Source organism: Hemitrygon akajei, chromosome 13 (genome assembly GCF_048418815.1).
Source record: "Hemitrygon akajei chromosome 13, sHemAka1.3, whole genome shotgun sequence".
Lineage (NCBI taxonomy): Eukaryota > Metazoa > Chordata > Chondrichthyes > Myliobatiformes > Dasyatidae > Hemitrygon > Hemitrygon akajei.
The window spans coordinates 31,792,631-31,818,306 of record NC_133136.1 but is presented as its reverse complement, the minus strand read 5'-3'; the positions used below and the strand labels follow the sequence as shown (position 1 = coordinate 31,818,306).

The following is a 25,676-nucleotide window of genomic DNA, read 5'->3' as shown; positions in this document are numbered from 1 at the left end:
TGAAGCAGGGGTTACCAGCTTGGGGCCCATGGTCCCTTTGCATGGTCCATGGCATTAAAAAGGTTGGTAACCCCAAAGGTGGCAGTAGCCATCATTTAAGGACCTTCACCATCTGGGCCCTGCTCTCTTTTCATTTCAATCCGGGAGGGGGTATAGGGAACTCAGCTTAGGAACAGTTTCTTCTCCATCAGATTTCTGAATCATCTATGAATACTACTGAACTCTTTCTTTGCAGAATTTCCGTGAGTTTGTCTAGCACTGTACCACTTCCGCAAAATGACAAGTTTCACAACATGTAAATCAGTGGTAATAACCTAATTCCGATCTGTTTGTTTATACTGGTGTGTTATTAAATTCAGAAATTGCCTAACATCTCCACAACTGTCATAGTTTGGAAAAATTATGATACTGATAAGATAACTTGCATTTCTGTATCATTTCTATTTAAATAAAAATCAAGTGTTACCTCCATATTTTCTTTAATCCTTGATGGTGTGGCACTCTTAGGAATGCACACTATTCCTCTTTGTAATTGCCATCTAGGAATAAAAAAAAATTAGTGTTCTGAATGATACTAATAACACTGTCAGCATTAGCAGACTTGTATGGACATATTAAAATGGTATTGCTATGAAGCTAGCAAATAAAAATTGGATCTGTCAGCACAACAAAGATTTCATATTTGGGCCCCTTCTATACAATGCAATGATTTCATATCTATGACCCTTCAGAACTTTTTGTCTTTAAGTAAAATAGTCAAAAATTTTCATATTTCAACTAGTCCTTGTACCAAGCTCAAAGAATGCTTGCTCTACAGTACATATTTTACTTTCTCCAACTGAATGAAGGGTGTAAAAAGAACAATTTTTAAAAATGGGGATGCGCTGTTATAACTAAAAGTACTGTCAAATTATGCCTGTCTTAATTATCTACAATATGCTCTATGATCCATCAAAAATGGTCACCAGCATCAAAACAAATTTGCAAAATGATGGAAAACTGTGGAGTCATATATGAAATATTTTTGGCAGAATGAGGATTTGATTCAATTGTTTTAATTTATTTAAATGTTCTTTGCAGAACCTTCTAGGGTTATAGACAGCAACATTAAACCATGAAGGCTGATGGAAAAATAATAGTGAAATGATTCTTCATAGAAACAGTTACAGAATGGCAACAGCTTTCAGCTCAATTGATCTGTCAAATAGGACATCTCATCCAAGATAATCCCTTTTGCCTGTATTCAACCCAAAACCTTCTAAACCTTTCCAAACCATGTACCTTTACAACTGTCTTTTAAAACTTGTTATTGTACCACCTCAATCACTTCCTCTAGTAGTTGATTCCACATAGATACCACACTTCTTATAAAATTAAGTTGTACCTCAAGTTCCTCTTGTATCTTTTCTCTCCAGCCCTCCATTTCTTGATTCCCCAACCCTAGAGAAAGACTGAGTGCACCCAGCTTATCTCAGCCCCTTGTGATTTTATAAACCACTATCAGATCACTTCTCAGTCTCCTACTCTATATGGAATTGAGGCCCGGCCTGTCCAACCTTTCCTTATAATTCAGTCTCTCAAGTCCTGGCAGCATCCTTGTAAGTCTTTTCTGCACATCTTCCAATTTAATATTTTTCCTACATCTGGGCAACCAAAACTGAACCTAATACTCCAAGTGTGGCCTTAGCAGCAAACTGTACAACCGCACCATGACCTCCTAGCTTTATACTCAGTGCCCTGACTGAAGGTCAGCATGCCCAGAGCTTTCTTTACCACCTTGCCTACTGATAATCAAATGCAATTCTCCACTTATTTCAATCCACCTCAAACCTGTTTCCAAAACAAGCATTATCCAGCATTTCTTGAAGGACATTCAATAAAGCACCACATGGTGTAGTTTTAATCTATTCTACATATCCTCTATTCTGAAATTTAAAAAAATATTCCTCTGTGGTATTAGGTCACTGCATTACCCAAGAAACAAAAATCAACCTATGACAAAGGGGAAATCATATCCAATCATATCCTTTCTGGCAGGGAATATTGTTGACACCACATGAAGCCTATTATATTTGCTTGGGCACAGAATGCAGCTATGGAATATAGTTACAATATTGTAAAATCTACCATGTTCACAAAAAATCCTCTGGCAGAAGCAGAGTTCCTTTATAAATGAGCTTCTCTGACAGTTAATGTAAAAAGCCAGCATATGAATGAAGTTACACAGAAAATATGTTCACTAAATGATCAGCTGAACAGTGATGCTCAAGACTATTAATTTTAAAATGAGCTTGGCCTCTTCTGCCCTGCTGCTTAACAGGTAAAGTGTGTAGAATTTGAATTCATTTTTAGTTTGCTTTAAATGGCTAGCACTGACATTAAAATAATGGTGGCACCATAATCAGTGCTTGATTTGAGGGCTGCAAAGTTCTTGTGCAATTATGCACCTCTGAGCAATACATTCAAAAGTCTGAGAACTGCCTATTAAAAATATGGTGGTTTCTGCCAAGAGCCTCACCAGTGACTGCGTGACACTTAGTGCTAACTACTTTTAATTCCTGAATCTGGATGATGAAAATTCAAAGTCCTGGGCTACTTGTAAGTAGAGATTTCTACAAATTGAAAAAATGACCACAATCAAAATCTGGTAAAAGTCTTAGATGTTGAGTCAAAACATTCAAATAATTCTCAGTAAAGTAATTAAAATAATTTTGAAGACTTTGCAACTAATTATTAGACTCCTGGATATGAAGCAAATGAAGACATCATTCAATCACTATAGTCATTCAATTCTACGGATAAAATCTGACCCTTCAGTAGATCTGAATTTCAGCATCCGGCTCAGGATTTAAAAGTATTGGAACAAACATCACATAGAAAATGACAGCCATCTTGGCTTTTGGAAGGAGTATTTAATTGGTCCCAGGCAAGTCTATCAGTTACTTCACTAGTCATCATTTTTACAGTGTGTCCTGTTTCACAGGACAGTAAAGGAATCCTTGAACTTCACTGTGTACCTATTAATTCAATTAATTATTGAACGAATTATAAGTAATTGAATTACAAAATTTATTATCAAAATAATATTCCTCCTTGAAGAAGCTATGAAGAAAGAAATAAATGCATTTGTCTGTGAAATTTATTTGCCTTTAATGCTACTTCACCGTATAATAACTTGTGCTGGAGATTTTCCATATTTCTTCGCTATTTCCAGTATTCTTTGATCTTCCAACAGTTTTGGCTCACCAGGTCTGGCCCAGGGACGGTCAGGTGATCCAAGAGGACTGTATGCTGTAACTATGATCTTTCGTTTTGTGCAGTGATCTACAAGCCGATTTTGGATAAGGTAAGGGTGACATTCTACCTGCAAAAGGAAAAGGCAGACGTTTAGTCCACAATGAGGGAAGCAAGCATTGCATTTTCAACATCATTTGAGGCCACCTCGATTTTTGAATTGAAGCACAGTTCCAAGTTTAGAGAGTTTAGGGTGCTAACTGAATCAAAATTTCACCAGGATTTTGAAATTCTGCTAATCCAAACATCTCCATTGAGTGAAATATTGACAAGTTGAACCAAAGAATATATGATTATTAGTTTGCATTTGACATTTTTCAAATCTTCAAGTTTTTTTAAACTTGTTGGGAGGTACTGGAGTTCAGATGCCATTAGATTCTTCCCAATGACAATGAAAAGGCAATTGGTTGGTATCAAGTTCTACTTATCTACTTATGGTGCCCGAGTGGTGTTATTAATTTTAAAAATCATAACACAAATTAATTTCCAATTAATAGCATTCAGAACAACTACTTATCTAGTTTTTAAATACTTCCCTCTCCAATGAGTGAATTAAAGAAAATATACTCTGGCATTCAAATAGGATACAGAGTGGTTGTTATTGTTATGTAATGATGGTTCTTTATCTGTCTGAAGAACAGAATGTTTTATCTCTATAAGAAAGTTTGATTCTGAACATGCCTGAAATTATTTAAAAAACCTATTACGGTAGTTACTTTGTGATCAGCATCAAATTTGTTTAATTAATCACCATGTAAGGATCAAACTGTCACAGTTTACAAGTGCTACGAGAAAGGACTGTACTACTCCTTTACTACTTCAGCTGTACTAAAGAGCCAGGGAATCAAAGTCTTGAATAAAACTGTGGGGATTATGATGTTAAATTATTCTGTACCATTCAATACACTGCCGGCAGTGATCTCCCTTTGTGCTGCCTTCTTAGCAGGATTCTGGTGTATCATCTGCAACAGTGCCACCGTTCGCTTGCTCAGCTGGAAATGGCTTAGTAATGCTAGTGCTACTTAGAGCTGGGTAGTAATGCTTAAGACATGCCTGTGACTCTTAAACTGTGCTTGACATCATCATTCGGAATTGTCTTGCAGCAAATGAGGTCTGATAATAGGACAGTTCATGATTCTCCAGTTCTGGTAACAGAGGGGAAGCAGAGTGGCCGCTTTATTAGGTACTTGTACACCTGCTCATTGATGCAAATATCTAATCAGCCAATCATGTGACAGCAACTCAACGAATAAAAGCATGCAAACATGGTCAACAGTATCAGTTGTTGTTCAGATCAAACAACAGAATGGTGAAAAATGTGATCTAAGTAACTTTGACCGTGGAATTTTTGTTAGTGCCAAATGGGGTGGTTTGAGTATTTCAGAAACTGCTGATCTCCTGGATTTTCACGCACAACGGTCTCTGGAGTTTACAAAGTTCAGGCTTGGTGAGTTTCTTCGACCTTATTCTTCATTCCTTGCCTGTTAGGGCAAAGTTAGAGCAGTGAGAATGACTCCAGGGGCAGTGTTATGTCCTTTGACTAAGATGTGGAAATTCTGGGAGACCTACAGCTTTCCAGATAACCACATCTGCACTAGGTGCACTGAGCTGCAGCTCCTCAGGGATCATGTTAAGGAACTGGAGCTGCGATGGGAGCCTGAGATAGTCACCCTGAGGTTGCAGGAGGCGGCTAACTAGGAAGGGAAATGAGCAGCTAGCATAGAGTAGCCCTCTGTCCATACCGCTCAATAATGGGTATACTGGATATCCTTGAAGGGGAATGACCTATCAAAGGGAGCTATAGCAACCAGGACTCTGGCAGAGTCTAGCGATGTAGCTCAGAGGTGAAGAGAACTGCAGTAGTGATGGGAAGTTCCGTAGTTAGAGCTGAGATTCTGTAGATGTGATAGACACACCTCTCAGGTGCCAGGGTCGGCGATGTCTCAGATCGGGCCCACGGGGAGGGTGAGCAGCCAGAAGTCTTGGTACATATTGGCACCAATGACATGGGTACAAAACATATAGAGGCCCTAAAGAGAGATTTGTATGAGCTAGGTAGAAAGTAGTAATACCTGGATTGCCTCCTGTGCTACACACCAATGAGGGTTAAGAATAGGATGATTTGGGAGTTAAATGTGTGGCTGAGGAACTGGTGCAGGGGTCAGGGATTCAGATTTCTGGATCATTGGGATCTCTTCTGGGAAGGTACAACCTGTACAAAAGGGTTGGGTTACACCTGAACCTGGGAGAGACCAATATCCTTGTGGGCAGGTTTGCTAAAGCTGTTTGGGAGGGTTTAAACTAAATTGGCAGGAGGATGGGGGCTGCAATGATAAGGCTGAGGATGGGGCAGTTGGTTTGCAAACAAAGGCAGAGTGCAGTAAGACTGCTAGCAAGGACAGGCTGATGATAGGGCAAAATTGCTGTCAATGGGATGAGTTGTAATGTAAAAGGGGACAAAAAAAAAAATCGAAAATGGTGATGAATACAGGGCTAAAGGAGTTGTATTTAAACCGACACAGTATACAGAATAAGGTAGATGAACTTGTAGCATGGTTACAGATTGGCAAGTATGGTGTTATGGGCATCACTGAACCATGGCTGAAAGAAGATTACAACTGGGAGCTTAACATCCAAGTATTGAAAGGACAGGCAGGCAGATGAGGTGGAGTGGCTCTGTTGGTTGAAAAATGAAATCAAATCCTTAGAAATAGGTGACATAAGATCAGAAAATGTAGAATCTGCGTGGCAAAGAGATTGCAAGATAAAAAGACCCTGATTTGAGTTACTTTACTCCAGAAAGTTGTTGTTCGTCCTTCGGAGTCGAAGACGACCACGACTTCTGTCAGGTGGAGGGTTTGTGACTGTGGGTCCGGAGGTGACTGGTGAGGCCAATCCGGGCCCTGAAAGCTCGCCCACATGTGGGACACATGAGGGTAGGTGCAGCAGTGGAAGTGGAGGTAGCTCGAGCCTTGCGCGTGGTGCGTTTCCTCTGAGCCTCTGCGGTGCGTCTGATTTCTGCTGCATACGCTCCTTTAGTGGTCCTGCTCCACCAGGTTGGGCGGTCCAGAGCAAGCGATTCCTAGCTACTGGGATTGATGTTGAGGTCTTTGAGGGACACTTCCAGGCAGTCTTTGAAACGTTTCTTCTGCCCTCCAACTGAGCGCTTGCCCTGGCTCAGCTCTCCGTACAGCAGCTGTTTTGGTAGTCGACTGTCAGACATCCTGATGACATGGCCAGCCCATCTGGCTTAGGCTTTCTGTAGGAGGGTGTAGACGCTGTGGTTGCTAGCCCGCTCCAGCTTCCGTGCCTGGGACTTTGTCCTGCCATCGTACGTGGAGAAGTCTGCGGAGGCAGCTCAAATGGAAGTGGCTGAGCTGTTTAGCGTGTCTGCTGTAGACAGTCCAGGTCTTGCTGGCATAGAGGAGGGTGGTGAGAACCACTGCTCGGTAGACGTTCAGCTTGGTGGTAAGGCTGAGTCCTCTCCGCTCCCATACATTCTCACGGAGCCTCCCACTGGCTTTGGCAATTCTGTTGCTGATCTCTGCATCTATGTTCACCGCTCGTGATAGAGTACTGCCCAGATAAGTAAAGCTGTCAACTGCCAGTAGCTTCTGCCCCTTTACTGTGATGTGTGGTTCCTGGTAGGGCTTTCCGGGTGCGGGCTGGTACATAACTTCGGTCTTTTTGGTGCTGGTTTAAAGTCTGAAGTTGTCACAGGCTCGTGAGAGGCAGTCCATTTCTCGCTGCATCTTCTGCTGTGTGCTGGTGTTGAGGGCACAATCATCAGTGAATAAGAGGTCTCTGATGACGACGGTCTCCTTTACCTTTGTAACAGCCTGTAGACGCCGGAGGTTGAATAGCCCACCGTCAGTCCTGTATCTGACGTGTATACCATCCTGACAATCGCGGAAGGTATCATTCAGCATAGCAGAGAAGACCATGCTAAAGAGTGTACTCCAGAAAGTACCAAAGATGTGGTCTACAAATTACTTCAGTAGATAGTGAAGGCATGTCAAAAGGGCAATGTTATGATGGTTATAGGGGATTTCAATATGCAGATAGATTGGGAAAATCAAGCTGGTGTTGGGTCCCAAAAAGAGTCATTTGTAGAATGCCAGAGATGGCTTTTTAGAGCAGCTTATGGTTGAGCACACTAGGGGATCAGGTATTCTGGATTGGGTGTTGTGTGATGAACTGGAATTGATCAGAGCTGAAGGTAAAGGAACCTGTAAGGGTGCAGTCATAATATGATAGAATTCACCCTGCAATTTGACAGGGAGAAGCTAAGAATCAAGTGTAGTAGTATCACAGTGGAGTAAAGGGAATTAGAGGCATGAGAAAGGAAAAGAGAGAGACCAAAGCTGATTGGAAGGAGACACCAGCAGGGATGTTGTGCATTCAGAGATGCTCTTCTGTAAGCCACTGGTGTAATGTGTGGTTATTTGAGTTACTGTCACCTTCCTGTCAGCATCAACCAGTATGGCTATTCTCCTCTTAACTTACCACTAATTTTTGCTCTATTGTATGCCCTCTCTTTGGCTTTTATGTTGATTTTGACATACCTTGGCAGCCATGATTGCATCCTCCTACCTTTAGAATACTACTACTTTAGGATGTCTCTCACCGGTACCCTCTGCATTGTTCCCAGAAACTCCAGACATTGCTGCTCTGCCATCATGCAAGTGCCCATCCACTATGGGGTTCAGTAGCAGAAGACCATGAAAATACACCCAGTAGCCACTTTGTTAAGTACAGGAGGTGCCTAATGAAGTGCTTACTGAGTGCAGCTGTAGAGATGGGAGATGGGAAGGTAGGTAGTTGCAGGCTGCCTGGTGATAAAGCGCTGTCCAAAAGGGTAGTCCAAAATATATGGATGCGCCTTCAACTGTGCAGCCTAGCAGTGGCACCATTTCTCAGTTCACCACCTCATTCACCTGCACTCATAACAAAGTGGGCACATTTTGCTTCACCCTCACACACTGGAACTGGTTTATTATTGTCACATGTACTGAGATCTAGTGAAAAGCTAGTTTTGCATACTGTTTATCCAATTCAAATCATACACAGTGCACTGAGATGGTACAAGGTAAAACAGTAACACTGCAAAGCACTGGTTAGCAGTAGGCCGAGCCCATATTTCCTCCTTATCCCACAATCTCTTCTGATTTGCAGCAGCGGATGGCATACATTTCCTTTTATCCTTCCTTTATGTAGACAGCTTTGCCCTATCGATCAAGCTCTGGAGATTCAGAAGATTAATTATAATGTGGCATGAATCACTTTACTCCGCATTGATTTTTATTGCAGGGTTGAAAGGATTTTGGATTTCTGATGACAGACAAGATAAGAGTATGGCACTGTAGGTGATGGGGAACTGGGTTTGGAGTTAATGGTTTAGCATTTAGTTTATCACGTATGGCCTGGCCAGAATGAGCTGCCTTTTCCTCTTCAATGCTCTAGCTCAGTCTGGTGTGCTGTATCTCTGTTCATTTTCTCCAGACATGCTCAGTTCAAATAACAAGACTAGTCACTGTAAGGTTCTGATGTTTCAATCCAAGGCTCTTACAGAAGTTAGGAAAGAGGCACAAAATTTGTTTCACAATTCATTCCATTAAGCATTGTGTTATGAGTGCTGAACAAACCTGATGGAAATGGGGTCCAGAGTTAACCCCCCCCCCCCCCCACCACTTTTTGGGAACTATGCTGCTAATGAGAGAGAGAGAGATGAAGAATAGAGGTAGAGACATCTGCTACAGATAAGACAGAGAGAGAGAGACAATTTGATTTATGTATTATGGCTCTTCACTGATTATTTACCTTTCGCTACAAGGATGTTTCTTTGCTCATTAACATTCCTGAGGAGACAGCAGGAGTGGTCTAGTTTAATGGACATAGACATATTGAGTTGATGGATAGCTGATACCTCGTCAATGGGGATAAAAGACGGGTCTGGGGAAATGCCCTCAGACACACCAGTGGACACTGAAAGAGTGTTGTGCACCCACAGGAAGGTGGGGGCTTAGAGGACCGAATCAAGAGATCAGTCACAAAAGCTCACAGTGTGACGGCAGGTTTGGTGGGGGCTTGTGTGTGTGTCCACTCATGCCAGAGTGACGAGTCCACCACGGAAGAACAGTCTAGTCGAGAACGGAGGGGTCATAACTGAATGACCACAACGGTACGACGGAACAAGAAGATAACAGAAGGTTTGCCTGCTGCAGCTGCCAAATCTCTTGCTTGCTCTCTCTCTCTCCAACATTGCAACACAACAACCAACTACCTCAGCCCGAACTGAACTCTATATTCTCGTATGACAATTCATTTACCCCTAGACTTTGATTGAGCTTGATTATTACTGTTGAGTATTATTCCTACACTTCTGTTTATTATTGCTAACCTGTGTTATATGTATATTGGCATTTTTGATGCTGTATTGTTTAGTTTACTAATAAACACTTTTAGTTACAGTACCACCAGACTCCAACGTATCCTTCCATTTCTGCTGGTCTGTTAACCCAGTTACGGGGTACGTAACAATTGATAGAACGAAGGAAAATTGAATAGCACAACGATAAAGGTCTGCTAAGTAGAGGGAGATAGAAGCAATAAAGAACTAAGATAGCACTGCCTCATGGTACAATTCTTTTATACTACATAGATAAGGAAAATTCCATTCAAATTTGTAGATGAGAGTCAACCATAGAGAAAGTTCTTATTCAAAAAATGTAGCACCAAGAGAAGCTTCCAGAACCTTCCAGAATTATAATAATATAACCACTAGGGGACATACTGAACAACTGGATATACATTCTGTGGCCACTAGGAAATATTCTGAATTGTTAGAAGTATATACACAAGAACTACTTAATATATAAGGAGATAATTGTTAAACTGCAAAGAAATTAAGAATTAAGCAGTCAGATCCAACATCACCATCTCCGTGTCTCAGTGCTGCTGATTTGAGCAGAAGTCAGCAAAATACCTCAGCAGTCACCACAACATCATAAACATATAACACAGCAGCTGGAACAACTAGGCTGTCAATCTGATCACTATTGCTTGCCCTGTGAAGAGGGGAGTTTGGCTCAGCTGGGGAAATCTAAAGGAATAGTGCTGACTTTAAACCCGCAGTGCACATTGATTTATGTCTTGATCCACCTGCTTTGCATGATTTGTACATATGTTAAGAGCATCTACTATCTATAAATATGGGATTGATGTTTCTCTGGCATGGATGCCTGGAACCAAACTCTAAATAAGAGGTTGGCTACTCAGGGCACTAGGAAGAAATTTCTTCTCCTACAAAGTAGTGAATATTCAGATTCTCCAGCCGTGGCCAAATGGCTAACTTGTTTTTTTTTCCTGTTTTTAAGATGGCATCTGGTTTGCTTTACTTAAGTATATACACCTATGTGCAACAAATGATAATTCTGAAATTAAGACTGTTGTGGTACCCAATTATTGTACACAGACTTAAGGTATATTTAGAAACGCAGAAACAGATATCTATGAGAGCTTATATTTTTGACAGCCCCATGACTTCCTCTAATTCCTTGTTATTGGTTGACCCTTGCATTCTGACAAGAGTAATACAGCAATTTACGATCTTAAATACAAGTCATTTTCACAATAAAAGTGTTTCTAAATTAGAAGAAAGCTCATTAAACATAGTGATGTTGACACTAACCTGATTAACAACTGGTCTGTAGGTTGCAATTGATAATAGATCATCTATTTGCCCTGCATTGAAGTTGGATAAGCCAAGTGCCTTGACCAAACCCTTTTCTAGTAGTTTTTCCATGGCCTTCCAGGTGTTCTTGTAATCAGTACTGGCATAACGCACTGTACCATCATCATTCTTTGGAATCACAAGGTTGCCCCGTCTATAGAGACAGAACTATGTCATTATCTGTGAAGGAAGGATTTCCCCATTCTGAGTCTCAGCTCTTTCTTGCATTTCAGTCTAGTTCATGAATTCATTAGACCTAAGGTGGAGAAAAGGAGTCCCAGTTTATATTGGCTATCTTCCCTCTCCAATCTCTGTCCTGGTTTTGAACATTACCACCATCAGGGGAGGTATGGAGCCTGAAGATGCACGCTCATTGCTTTCGGAACAGCTTCCTTCCCTCCACTATCAGTTTCCTTGAACAGTCTATGAACATGGCCTCACTATTTTGCTCATTTTCTTGCTATTTATTCATTTAGGTAATTTATGTATTGCCCCCTACTGCTGCCACAAAGATATTACAACATATGTCAGTGAAAACAAACCTGACTCTGATCTGATTCAACATTTCCTTCCCCTTCCTCTTCTCTTCAGATGTTGTTCAACTCGCTGAGTTCTTCCAGCAGTTTGTTTTTTTTTTGCTGGATATACTTAACATTTAGGTTGCTTTAATCAGGCTCTGCTACCATGGGGTGAAAAAAAACTCAACTATTCTTATGATTTAGAAGTACAACCATAACGTGGAGATGAAATAAAGCTGTATGAAGTTATACAAGCACAGGTCTACTTACTCGAATGCCATTGGCCAGTGCATCAAATACAAATCTAGGTAGTCCAGCTTCAGGTCTGCCAGTGTTTTACGACATGCAGGTTCCACATCATCCGGGTGATGCTTGGTGTTCCAAAGTTTGGATGTAATGAAAATATCTTCCCGATTGATGGACTATAGAAGGATAACAATATATATATATATTTAAAAAATATATATATAAAACACAAAGCAACCTTTCCTTCAAGTACCACAGAAAAAAAAATCAGCCTCAGATCCACATTCACTTGTTACAGTTTTTGTTTCTGTCATTTGTAATCCTATCGTGATTCTTAACAAAAATGGAAACTAAAATGATGAAAATAACAGTGGATAAAGCCAGCATGTGCTGTAAGTACTGCAGTGCGCACAAGGAATGAGGTGTTTAATTTAGTCACTAATCCACCATACAGAGCAAAAGGAGCAGGGAAATGGACCCAGAGAGTAAAGGGAAACAGTCCGAGTTTAAACAGCACTTGGTTCAAACAAAGATACAGACAGTTCAAATAAGCATTTGTTTGGGATAATTAACACTAAGTAGTTCAATTGTAACAGTATTTAAAGTAAATTATTTGTTAAATCTAGTTAAGGTATGGCATCTCAGACCTGTGGAATGTAAATCCCGTGCTATAAGGGAACTCAGTAAAGCTTCTCATAAAATCACCTGACAGGCTAAAGGTTCAAGGTATATCTTATGGCGTTTTAGTCTCAGTTCCGAATACTGATAGGATGAGAGGTTTCCTCAAGAAATGTAGTCAAAGCCAAGTCAAACCACCCCTGAGTTACTCAGCTCTCCAAAATTGAAGGAGTAAGGAAACAGAGCAATAGTTATAGAACATTCTTTAGTGTGGAGAGCAGACCTGATTTCAGGAGGCTGTCTCCCAGGTGCCAAGGACAAGGACATCTTTGAGATGATGTAGGACATTGTGAAGGGGGAAGGTGAACAGCCATGAGCTCTGGATCATATGTAGAAAAGTTGAGTAGGAAGCAAATTTTGAAGGTGTGAAGAAAGGGATCATCAAATATTTATGCAGAGCAGTGAAAAAGAAACTATGCCTATTCGATGGGACATGAATAAAGAAAGATAAAGGAGGAATTATTTTAAAGCAGTGAATAATTTATGTCTGCAATGTACTTACTGCCAGCCAAGATGGTAGTGGATCTTCACAAATACCTGGAAAGCAATAACTCTCAGGGTTCTGGAGTCAGCAACTACAAGTACATTGAGTACAAATACTTTGTTCCCTGTAAGTGGAGTCAGAGGCTGAAAGAGTGGTGAAGAATGCTTTTGATATTTACAAGTCAGGGTATCCGGTACAAAAGTTGGGAAGTCAATGTGCAGTTGTACTGGACACTACTGAGGGCCACACTTGGAGTACATTTTCTATATCAGGTTTGATCAGCCTGTTATAGAAAAGATTAAACAAGAAAGAGTTCAGAAATAGCTTACAATGAAACTTCTTCTACCCAGTATATTGTTAATAAATGAACAGTTGCTGGAGAATAAGACAGAGGACCTAAGGGCAAGAGTTCTGTATTGGAGGGAAATGAAGAATTGCTATGTTCTGTGTTTCGTGGAGACATGGCTCACTTTGGACATGCTGGATACATTGGAAAGACCTGAGAAATTCTCAAAGGTAAAAGTGCTGAAGATTGAGTAGTCTTGTTCCACTCTTGTTCCCCTGACCAGGAACAGCTAATGATGAAGTGCCAACTGAACTACTTAGCAAGGGTTCTCCTCCATGAACCTGACCACAGTTAACATACTGCTGTCAAAGGCTGACGTTAATCAGGGAATCAAGGTACTGAGTGCCGCCATTAACGGACAAGAGAAAGCCTACTCTGACACCCTTGAAATAATTGTTGGGGTCATCAATCAGGCTTGGTTGAAGAAATCTCTGCTCAGTTGGTAGGGGGATGGGAACCAGAGTGACGGGAGTCAGGATAGGATGCATGGTAAATAAGCAAAGATAATCTGCATTCAGACTGTCAAGAAGGGCAGGCAGATGATAGGGCATAATTGCAGCCAGCAGGGTGACTGTCAGTGCATTAGCGATGCAGAATTAAGGGTAACAAATACAGTACTCATAGGTTATATCTTAATGTATGGAATATAAGAAATAAGGTGGATGATACTGTTGTATTACAGATTGTCAGGTATGATGTGGCCATCATTGAATCGTGGCTGCAGGATAGTTGTAGTTGGGAACTGAATGTCCAAGGTTACACGTTATATCAGAGGGATAGGAAGGTAGGCAGAGGGAGTGGTGTGGCTCTACTGGTAAAGAATGGCATCAAATCAGTAGAAAGATATGACATAAGATTGGAAAGTGTGAAATTCTTGTGGATTGGGTTAAGAAACTGCAGGGGTAAAAAGACCCTGATGGCAGCTATATACAGGCCTCCCAACAGTAGCTGGGATGTGGACCACAGATTACAGTGGGAAATAGAAAAGGCAAGTCAAAGGGGCAATGCTATGATAGTCATGGAAGATTTTAACATGCAAGTCGATTGGAAAAATCAGGTTGGTAATGGATCTCAAGAGAGTGGTGTTGTTGAATTGTTGAATACCTACAAGATGGCTTTTTAGAGCAGCTTGTCATTGAGCCTACTAGGGGATCAGCTATACTGGATTGGTTGTTATGTTACGAACCTGAGGCAATTAGGGAGCTTAAGGTAAAATAATCCTTAGGAGGCAGTCATCACAATATGATTGAGTTCAATTTGAAATTTGATAGGGAGAAAGTCTGGTGTGGCGGTATTTCAGTGGAGTAAGGGAAATTACAGTGGTACAAGAGAGAAATTGGCAAAAAGTAAATTGGAAAGAGATGCTGGCAGGGATGTCAGCAGAGCGACAGTGCCATGAGTTTCTGGGGAAAATGAGGAAGGTGCAGGATAGATGTATTCCAAAAACAAAGAAATACTCAAATGGCAAAATGATACAACTGTGGCTGACAGGGGAAGTCATAATTAATGTAAAAGCAAAAGAGAGGGCATACAACAAAGTGAAAATTAGCTGGAATATAGAGGATTGGGAAGCTTTTAAAAAGCTAAGGGGAGTAACTAAAAGTATCATTAGGAGGGAAAAATATGAAAGCAAGCTAGCAAACAATATCAAAGCGGATAGAAAAAAACCTTTTCAAATATATAAATATTAACAGAGATGAAAGTAGATATAGCACTGCTAGAAAATGAAGCCGGAGATATAATAAATGGGGTAACAAGCAGATGGCAGATGAACCAGAGAAGTATTTTGCATCAGTGCTCACTGTGGAAGACACTTGCAGTGTGCCAGATGTTGAATGGTGTGAGGGAAGACAAATGAGTGAAGTTACTACTTCAAGGGAGAAGGTGTCAAAAAACTGAAAGGCCTAAGGTACATAAATCACCCGAACAGATGAACAGGACCATAGGGTTCTGAAAGAGGTAGCAGTAGAGATTGTGGAGGCATTACTAATGATCTTTCAAAAATCACTGGACTCTGACATGGTGCCAGAGGACTGGAAAATTGCAAATGTCACTCCACTCTTTAAGAAAGGAGGAAGGCAGTAAAAAGGAAATTATAGACCAGTTAGCCTGACTTCAGTGGGTGGAAAGATGTTGGTGTCAATTGTTAAGGATGATATTACTTGGCGACACAGGACAAGTTAGGACAAAGTCAGCATGGTTTCCTTAAGGGAAAAATTTGCCTGCTGAATCTGTTGAAATTCTTTGAGGAGATTACAAGTAGGATAGATAGAGGATGCAGTGGATGTGGTATATTTGGACTTTCTGAAGGCCTTTGACAAGGTGCCACATGATGCTACTTACCAAGTTAAGAGCCTATGAAAGTTAGAATATTGGCTTGATTAGAGTATTGGCTGATTGGTAGCAGGCAGCGAGTGGGAATAAAAGAATCCTTTTCTGGTTGGCTGCCAGTGACTAGTGGTGCTCCGCAGGTGTTGGTGTTGGGACTGCTTTTTATGCTGTATATCAATGATTTAGATGATGGAATAGATGGCTTTGTTGGCAAGTTTGCAGACAATACAAAGATTGGTGGAGGGGCAGGTAGTGTTGAGGAAACAGGAAGGTTGCAGAAGAACTTAGATAGGAGAATGGGCAAGAATGTGGCAAATGAAATATAAGGTTGGAAAATATATGGTCATGCACTTTGGTAGTAGAAATAAACATGCAGACTATTTTCTAAACATGGAGAAAATCCAAAAATCTGAGATGGAAAGGGACTTGCGAGTTCTTGTGCAGAACACCCTAAAGATTAACGCAGGCTGAGTCAGTGGTGAGGAAGGCAAATGCCATGTTAGTATTCATTTCAAGAGCTTTGGAATACAAGAGCAGGGATGTGATATTGAGGTTTTATAAGGCACTGGTAAGGCTTCACCCTGAGTATTGTAAACAGTTTCGGGCTCCTCATCGAAGAAAAGATGTGCTGGCATTGGAGAGAGTTCAGAGGAGGTTCACAAAGATGATTCTGGGAATAAAATGGGTAATCATACGCAGAACGTATGATGGCACTGGGTCTGTACTCGCTGGAATTTAGAAGGATGAGGTGGGGAGCTCATTGAAACCTTTCAAATGTGGAGCGGATGTTTCCCATGGTGTGGGAGTCTAGGGCAAGAGATCACAGTTTCAGGATAGAGGGGCATCCAGTTAAAACAGAGAGGAGGAGAATCTTTTTTAGCCAGAGTGTGGTGAATTTGTTACCACAGGGAGCTGTGGAGGCCTGGTCATTGGCTGTATTTAAAGCAAAGATTGATAGGTTCTTCATTGGCCACAGCATCAGAGGTTATGGGAAGGAGGTCGTGGAGTGGGGCTTAAGAGAGGAAAAAGGATCAGCCATGATTGAAGTTGCAGAGCAGACTCGATGGGCCAAATAGTCTATTTCTACTCTTATGTCCTATGGTCTTATTATCATCAACATATCATCTGCAGCATCAGGGGTCCCAATAAACTTGACCATTGCTATACTACAATTAGGATTGCCTGCTGTCTCATGCTTAGACCACATTTCGGGAATTCTGATCACTTGGCTCTCCTCCTCCTACCAGCATAAACGTAAAGACCAAAGAGCAAGGGTTCAGAGATGAGGACAACAAAGAGGTGGTCACGGGAGGCAGAGGATTGCTTCAAGCTGGTGGACTGTGTTGAAGAGTTCATCAGAGAATTTGAACGAATACACCACCATTGTCATGGACTTCATAAAACTGTTGTAGAAGAGTGTGCCCCATAAAGTCATTCAGAGTTTTCCCCAACCAGAGGCCCTGGAAAAACCATGAGATCTGCAGACTGATGTGATTTTATTGGCTCTTCACACGGCCTTGGATCACCTGGACAAAATTAATACTTACATCACGCTGCTGTTTATTGACTACAGTTCAGTGTTTAACACAATCATTCCTACACTTCTGATCAGAAAGCTCCAAAACTAGGGCCTCTGTACCTCCCTCTGCAACTGGATCCTCAACTTCCTCCCCGGAAGAACAATCTGTGCAGATCAGAAATAACATCTCCTACCTCCACCTCAAGGATGTGTGTTTAGCCCACTGCTCTGACCTCTCTACACCCATGACTGTGTGGCTGGGCACAGCCCAAATGCCATCTATAAACGTGTTGATGACACAGCTAGCGTTGCTTGTTTGTAGGGTTTTTCGCCGAGTTTGGAGGTTAGGCTGCAAATGTTTCGTCACCAGTCGAGGTGACATCATTATTGTGCAATTAAGTGTTGTTTCTGCCGAGTGCTTGACCAATGTTCTCATTGGTGGGCTGTCACACTGGCTGATAGTCTCTGCTGGCTCCCAGCAAACCAGATAACTGACTGACCTCCACTGGCCCGTTTCCCTGTTTATCGGTCATTATGAGTGTTGGTTCCTCTGCCCCCAGCGCAACCATTGGCCCCGATCCTGCAGATGCATAGGTTCATAAATTGCATCCAGTTCAATACGTTTGTTAAGAGTCTTCCATAGAGACCCAAGCTTCCAAAAATTCTCTTGATTTCTTGTTTTGTGCTTCTGTCAGAATTTTTGTAGTTTGCCCAGACAAAATTTTGTCATTCTTCATCTTCATGTACTGAGATGAGTAACAGAGGATCATATCTTCTTATGGTTAGCTGACATTTGTGTAGTCTTGTGAATAGTTTACTTACGACTGTGAGGTTAAGCACAGCTCCAATGCCATATTTAAGTTTGCTGATGACGCTGCTATCATTGGTCCAATCAAAGGAAGTGACGAATCAGGAAGGAGACTGAAAATCTGGCTGAGTGGTGCCACAACAATAACCTTTCACTCAATGTCAGCAAGAAAGGAGCTTATTATTGACTTTAGGAAGAGGAAACTATTGGTCCATGAGCTGGACCTCATTGGGGGATCAGAGGTGGAGAGGGTCAGCAACTTTTAATTCCTTGCCATTATCATTTCAGAAGATCTGTCCTGGGTCCAGCTGGTAAGTGCCATTATGAAGAAAGCATGGCAGCACCTCTACTTTTTTTTGGGTTTGCAAAGATCGGCACGTCATCTAAAACTTTGACAAACTTCTGTAGATGCGTGGTCGAGAGTTTATTAACTGTTTGCATCATGGCCTGGGTATGGAAACACCAATGCCATTGAACAGAAGAGCCTGCAAAATGTAATGGATATGGGCCAGCTTATCATGGATAAAACCCTCCCCATTATTGAGCTCATCTACACAGGCACTCTCATAGGAAAACAGCATCCATCATCGAGGTCCCCCACCATCCAGCTCCCTTCTTGCTACTTCCCTCAGGAAGGAGGAACAACAGCCTCAGGATCCACAATACCAGGTTCAGGAACAGTTATTACCCTTCAACTGGCTCTTGAACCAGAGAGGATAGCTTCACAGAACTTCACTTGCCCCCTTCACTGAACTGTTCCCACAAGCTATGGACTCACTTTCAAGAACCCTTCATCTGATGTTTTCGATATTTATTGCTAATTTATAACCATATAACAATCACAGCACGGAAACAGGCCATTCCGGCCCTCCTAGTCCATGCCGAACTCTTAATCTCACCTAGTCCCACCTACCCGCACTCAGCCCATAACCCTCCACTCCTTTCCTGTCCATATACCTATCCAATTTTACCTTAAATGACACAACTGAACTGGCCTCTACTACTTCTACAGGAAGCTCATTCCACACAGCTATCACTCTCGGAGTAAAGAAATACCCCCTCGTGTTTCCCTTAAACTTTTGCCCCCTAACTCTCAAATCATGTCCTCTCGTTTGAATCTCCCCTACTCTCAATGGAAACAGCCTATTCACGTCAACTCTATCTATCCCTCTCAACATTTTAAATACCTCGATCAAATCCCCCCTCAACCTTCTACGCTCCAATGAATAGAGACCTAACTTGTTCAACCTTTCTCTGTAACTTAAGTGCTGAAACCCAGGTAACATCCTAGTAAATCGTCTCTGCACTCTCTCTAATTTATTGATATCTTTCCTATAATTCGGTGACCAGAACTGTACACAATATTCCAAATTTGGCCTTACCAATGCCTTGTACAATTTTAACATTACATCCCAACTTCTGTACTCAATGCTCTGATTTATAAAGGCCAGTGTTCCAAAAGCCTTCTTCACCACCCTATCTACATGAGACTCCACCTTCAGGGAACTATGCACTGTTATTCCTAGATCTCTCTGTTCCACTGCATTCCTCAATGCCCTACCATTTACCCTGTATGTTCTATTTGGATTATTCCTGCCAAAATGTAGAACCTCACACTTCTCAGCATTAAACTCCATCTGCCAATTTATTATTATTGTTTATTTTTCTGTTTTTATTTTCAGTTTGTTATCTTTTGTCCATTCTGTTGGGTGTGGTCTTTCATTGAATATATTGTTACTTGTATTTAAGACCATAAAACATAGGAGCAGAATTAGGCCATTCAGCCCATCTAGTCGGCTCCACCATTCCATCATGGCTGATTCCAGATCCCACTCAACTCCATACACCTGCCTTCTCACCATATCCTTTGATGCCCTGACTGATCAGGAAATGATCAACTTCCACCTTAAATATACGCATAGACTTGGCCTGCACTGCAGTCTGTGGCTGAGGTGATTTAAGCAATGTTTTGTTTTAATATGTTATGTAACTAAAGTCAGTAACAATATATTATCTGAGTATGCCCACAAGAAAACGAATCTCAGGGTTCTACATGGTGACATATATGCACTTTGATAATAAATTTCCTTTGAACTTTTGCAACTTGAAGTTTGAACTTTAGGGATTCGGTTATAGGGAGATTGGGCAGATTAGGGTATCAGTCCTGGGAGTGTAGAAGACTAAGAGGTGATCTAATGGCTGTGCATAATATCATGAGGCACATAGTACACAGTCTTTTTCCCTGGACTGGGGAATCAAGAACTAGAGGACAGAGATTTAAAGTGAGAGGGTGAAGATTTAAGAGGAACCTTTACTTTACACATAAAGGATGGCATTATGTGGTTTATTTGAGATGAGCTGCCAGAGGAAGTGGTTGAGGCAGGTGCAGTAACAACTTTTAAAGGACAGGTATATGGATCAGAAAGGTTCAGAAGCCTGTGGTCCAAACTTGGCAAATGGGACTAGCTTGGAAGGGGCATTGTGGAAGGAGCTGTTTCCATGATGATAACTCCATGAGAGGGTGGAATACCAGCTGGATGGTATTGGTAGAGACTCCTGTGCTGTAACCATTGTTATTCTATGATTCCACGTGCAAGGCCTGATCAAGGGTTCATATTAGATGTCATGACATGGATGACTTTTACTTCATAACTTCCATCAAATTCTATTGAGACATAATCAAGTGTCGGGGGGGGGGGGGGGGAGAGATAGAGAAAGGGAGGTGAGAAAAATCACCCATCTGAATACACACTACTTTGTATGTGTCACAGCTTCTAAGCAGTTTATTTACATGTTTAACAGCAAATTTGTTACTTCATCCATCCCATTCAATCAAGCAAAATAAAGGGATACCTGATCAATGGGAAGTGCTGAACTGTCAGCTGATCACCTTGAACTGGCAAGAACTGAAAAGTGGGAACAGTATGCCTAGAGCTTAAACAATACTTTAAGATCAAGAACGTTGGGATAGATCGATATTATTACAATCTGGACAGACAATGGGCTACATCTTTTAGGCCAAATCAGCATTGCTGATTTGGACCAAAGTGGATTTAGACTTGGTGACTGATGCACCATTAATAACTCTGAGACGTGAGGCGAGATATAGGCTTTTATTGGCTGGAAGAAAGAACAAGCAGCAATTGACCACCACACTGCATCCTGGAGACTGAGGCCGGGGCGGTGTCTCCAATTGCCTTTATACAGGGGTCTGTGGGAGGAGCCACAAGAGCAGTCAGCGGGGGGGGGGGGGCATGTACAGACAGGTATATGTAGTTCACCATAGTGACTCAAGCCCAATTATTGAGTAGAGATTAAGTTCCACGTGTCATTGTGCTATCCAAGTTACCAGGTAATCAAAAACATGAGAAGATCTGCAGATGCTGGAAATGCAAAGTAACACACACAGATTGCTGGAGGAACTCAGCAGGCCAGGCAGCATGAATGGAAAAGATTAAACAGTTAACATTTTGGGTCGAGACCTTTTACCAGGACTCATGAAGGGTTCTGTTAAAGGGTCTCAGCCCGAAACATGAACTGTTTACTCTTTTCCAAAGATGCAGCCTGGCCTGCTGAGTTCCTCCAGCATTTTGTGTGTGTTACTTAATAATCATTGTTATTCTCCTCTCTCAATAGCCACCAATTTTCATGTAATAAAATCTTTGAGATATATAGCACAGAAACAGGTCTTTCTCTCCACATTTTATCAAACATTCTACAGATTCTACCCAGTATAGGCAATTTACAGTGGCCAACTAATCTACCAACCTGCATCCTTTCTGAATGAGCAAAGAAACTGGAGCATCTGGAGGAAATAGATATGGCCACAGAGAGACCCTGCAGGTCAGGGTTGAGCCTGAATCACTAAAATTGTGAGGGTGTGGTTCTACTAATTATGTGGCTGTGTTAACTAGCAACTTACTAATCATGTCTCCAGCATTCACATGTAAATAATTATGTATATAATAAATGAGGGTTCCAGCACTGATCGCTGTGGTACACTGCTGGTTACTGGCTTCCGATCACAATCCTATAACAATGCCAGATCTGGATCCAATTTCCACCTTGCCTTGGATCCCATGGCCCTAATCTTTAAAACCAGCCTTTTGTAAGGGACCCTGTCAATAATCTTTCTGAAACTAAATCAACTGTATAGCTTTTATCAGGTCTAACTTAATTGAGTATTTCAATCTTTAAAAAAAATACTCAAATTAGTCATATCAACAAATTTGTGCTGATACCCCAGATCAATTCCCATCCTTCTGATCTTCCTTGTAGATTAAGCTCGCCCCTCAGTTCTTTTGCCCAATAATTTCCCTAAGACTGAATTAAACAAACTACCCTATAATTACTCAGCATAACCCTGCTCGCCTTTTTGAATAAAGAACCATATTTGCGGCAAGTGAATATTTACACATCTCCATCAGGGCCCCAGTGATCTTTTCCCTTGTACTCCCATAGTAGTCACATCAGGTCCTGGAAATGTATCCACTAAAACATATAGTAAAAACCTCCTCTTTAACCTTAATGTGTTCTAGAAATTTACCACTTCAACTGAAATCTCCAACTACAATGTCTGTTAACAAATACAGATGAGAACTATTCATTTAGGAATTTAGGACATTCCCCCCCCCCCCCCCCCCCCCCCCATTGCCTCCATACAGTTCACTTGTTTGGAGACTAATGAGCCTATTGTTCTTAATATAGTTTGCATAAGATGCCTTGGGATATTATTTTATCTTATCTGCCAGTTATATTTCCTGGCCCCTCTGTGTCCACCTAATTTCCTTATTTTAACATCTAAACTCCTTATACTGTTGAAGGGCTCTCCCCATTTTCAATGCTCCTAATGTACTATGTGCTTCCTTCATTGTAAATGAAAGCTTTAATATCTCTGGTTTCCTCGATTTGCCATCCTTACTCTTTATCCTTATGGGAACTCTTTGGACCTGAACTCTCCCTGTTTCTTTTTTAAAGTGTGGTAAGCCTGAAGGACAATAACACAGATGTTTTAGGTGAAAATAGTTTGAACTGCAGTAATGCACAAGTAGGAGAAAGCAAGTCCAACTGTAACTATGAACTGCCACTCAATGAACATTCAGCACTTTTATTTTACGTAGAAATATTGAGTTCCACGAGAGTTAACACCGTCTCATATGACTACATACCAAGTTCAAAATAGTCATGGATACACTGCCTCTCACATAGTTCCCCCAGAAGGTGAATCCCCAAGATCTGGCTTATATCATCAGTATTTGAAAACTAGTATCCAAAGGATACAGTTTTATTATGTGCTAATCATATTGAAGTTCAAAGTTCAAAGTAAATTTTATTATCAGAGTACATATGTCACCATATACAACCTTGAGATTAATTTTCCTGTGGGCATATCAGCAAATCTATAGAATAGTAACTATAACAGGATCAATCAAAGATCAACCAGAAGACAACAAACTGTGCAAATGTAAATATAAATAAATAGCAATAAATAACGAGGAGCACTTATTTACAATTTCACTATGGAGATATGATTACAGTGTTGAGATAAAGTAAAAATGTTAAATCTTTAAGCAGAACTAAATGCTGGGTAAAGAATCATAGCTTTGAAAGAAAAGTGTCAAGAAACTTGATGTTGTAAAACATAAATAAAAAAGTTATTAGTAACAAATTAAGAGCTAAAACAGAATCTTTAATTTTAAATCCAGTTCTCTCCATTATCAACAGTCACTGAACCACCTAAGTCTTGTACCAATTTGGAGATTAACCACTGCGATTTAAATAAAACTTACACTTTTAGTTACAATCAATTTTCAATATGAATAAACTAACATGGTAAAGATCAAGCATTAGACTTCTCTTTCTGGCTGCCCGAAAATAGGTATGAGCTACGAGCCAAATCTAAACTGGGGCCATTGCCATTTTATCATGGGCAGCATTACAGCGAACCCCAATTCTGTCCTCGGCTGACACTCTGAAGGAGCAGATGATTTGGAGTGAAAACTTTGGCTGGATTTTCCATTTCTGAATCTAAAGTGTCTAAAGAGCTAATTTTGAAAGCAGCTCGAAGTGCAGAATCAAATATCACTGTGATGATTGTACGCTCTAGTATCAATTGTTTGGTGACAATAAAAGTAAGGTACTAAATCAACAAGGGCTGTTTTTCCAGCCTGATACCAGAACCTGCTCGCTAGTTTGAACAGATATACAAAACCACCCCGGAGCCCAGGTGAATAAAGTTCATGGTCAAAGGCTGCCGTCACAAAGTCAAACTCAAGCGCAATTATCAAAGTACATATCTCAAAATATAGTACCTCGAGGATCATTTTCTTGCAGGAAAATAAAGGAATACAATTTCGTGGAAAACTATACATAAACAAAAACTGACAAATGTCAATTCACAACCAATTTCATTCTTAACTAAAAACCAAAGTTCCAAATTACACAAGCATTTTTGCATTGCAGGGGAATTAAGGGTTCTGGGGAAAAGGGAGGTAAGTGGAGAAGAGTCTGTGGACAGATCAGCCACGATCTTACTGAATGTCGGAGCAGGCTTGACAGGCCAGCTGGCCTACTCCTGCTCCCATTTCTTATGTAAGCATTCATATTGCTTCTATTAAAACTACAAGTACTGCAACATCCTTACCTTACTGTTTTGTATTTTCTCAAAGAGCGCTTCTCCAATTTCATGCTCATTGCCATAAACGGCAGCACAGTCTATGTGACGGTATCCTATTTCAAGGGCATAATTCACTGCAGTTTTCACCTGTACAAGGCAAAGCAAGACTTAAAAATGTCAGTAAGTTTCAGAGTCCATTGACACCGGTATTTTCCGATGTCATTTGGCCCACTGAGCCTGCTGGCTCTCAGAGCAATCCCTACATTGTCACACCCCCACTTTACTGTGTCCAAGCCGCACACCACAACACCAGAGGTCAGGATTGAAACCAGGTTGCTGGAGATATGAGTTAGCAGCATTACTTTTTCTGTCATTGCTTCAAATTCCTAGGTGTAAACATCACCGACAATTTGTCCTGGTTCAGTCACGTGGATGCTACAGTCATGAAAGCATACGAAGCCTCTCCTTCCTCAGAAGGCTAAAAGGAAATTTGGCATGTCCCCCATCAATTGTTATAGAATCCATTTTATATGCTTGCATCACATTTGGCAATGACAACTGGTGTGTCCAAGACCACAAAAACTGCGAAGAGTTGTTAGTTCATCATGAAAACCAGCTTCCCCTCTATTGACTCCATCTGACTTGGGAAAGCAACTGAAATAATCAAGGACTCCTCCCCTGGTCAGTCTCCCTTCTCCACCCTCCCACTGGACAGAAGGTATAAAGCTACTGTCCAATGGAGGGGGCAGAAGAGAAAATGACCAAGGGATCATTCCACTACAATGAAAACTAGGATCCAAGAGAGTTTTATGAAATTGTTGAAAGACTCTAGAATGAACAACTTCCTTTATAAAGATGAACTTTTCACTTCCCAATCTATGCCATCATGGCCCACGCACATTACTTGTCTCCTTACACAACACTTTCTCTGTAACTGTAACACTAAATTGCACATCGTCTTTTTACTTTCTATCTCCATGTACTTATTTATGGAGTGAATTTTTCACTGATCTCATTACATGTGCAAAAATCACTAATGTGTAGAGTTTTAAAAGACTGATCTGAAACCGTAAAACAATCAAAATACAAAGCATTAGGAAGTTT

The 25,676-nt window shown here is 41.0% G+C and overlaps 1 protein-coding gene across 2 annotated transcripts in view; it reads right to left on the bottom strand.

Annotated features, from left to right (window-relative positions):
• akr1a1a (aldo-keto reductase family 1, member A1a (aldehyde reductase)) overlaps nt 1-25,676 on the bottom strand; it is a 40,759-nt gene that overhangs the window by 6,725 nt on the left and 8,358 nt on the right. For both annotated transcript variants that reach the window (XM_073064338.1, XM_073064339.1), the window contains exons 3-7: nt 24,600-24,719; nt 11,815-11,966; nt 10,985-11,180; nt 3,165-3,364; nt 467-539 (exon numbers count right to left, since the gene is read on the bottom strand). In XM_073064338.1, the coding sequence (XP_072920439.1) occupies nt 467-539; nt 3,165-3,364; nt 10,985-11,180; nt 11,815-11,966; nt 24,600-24,719 (741 nt within the window). The remainder of the gene's footprint in view (nt 1-466; nt 540-3,164; nt 3,365-10,984; nt 11,181-11,814; nt 11,967-24,599; nt 24,720-25,676) is intronic.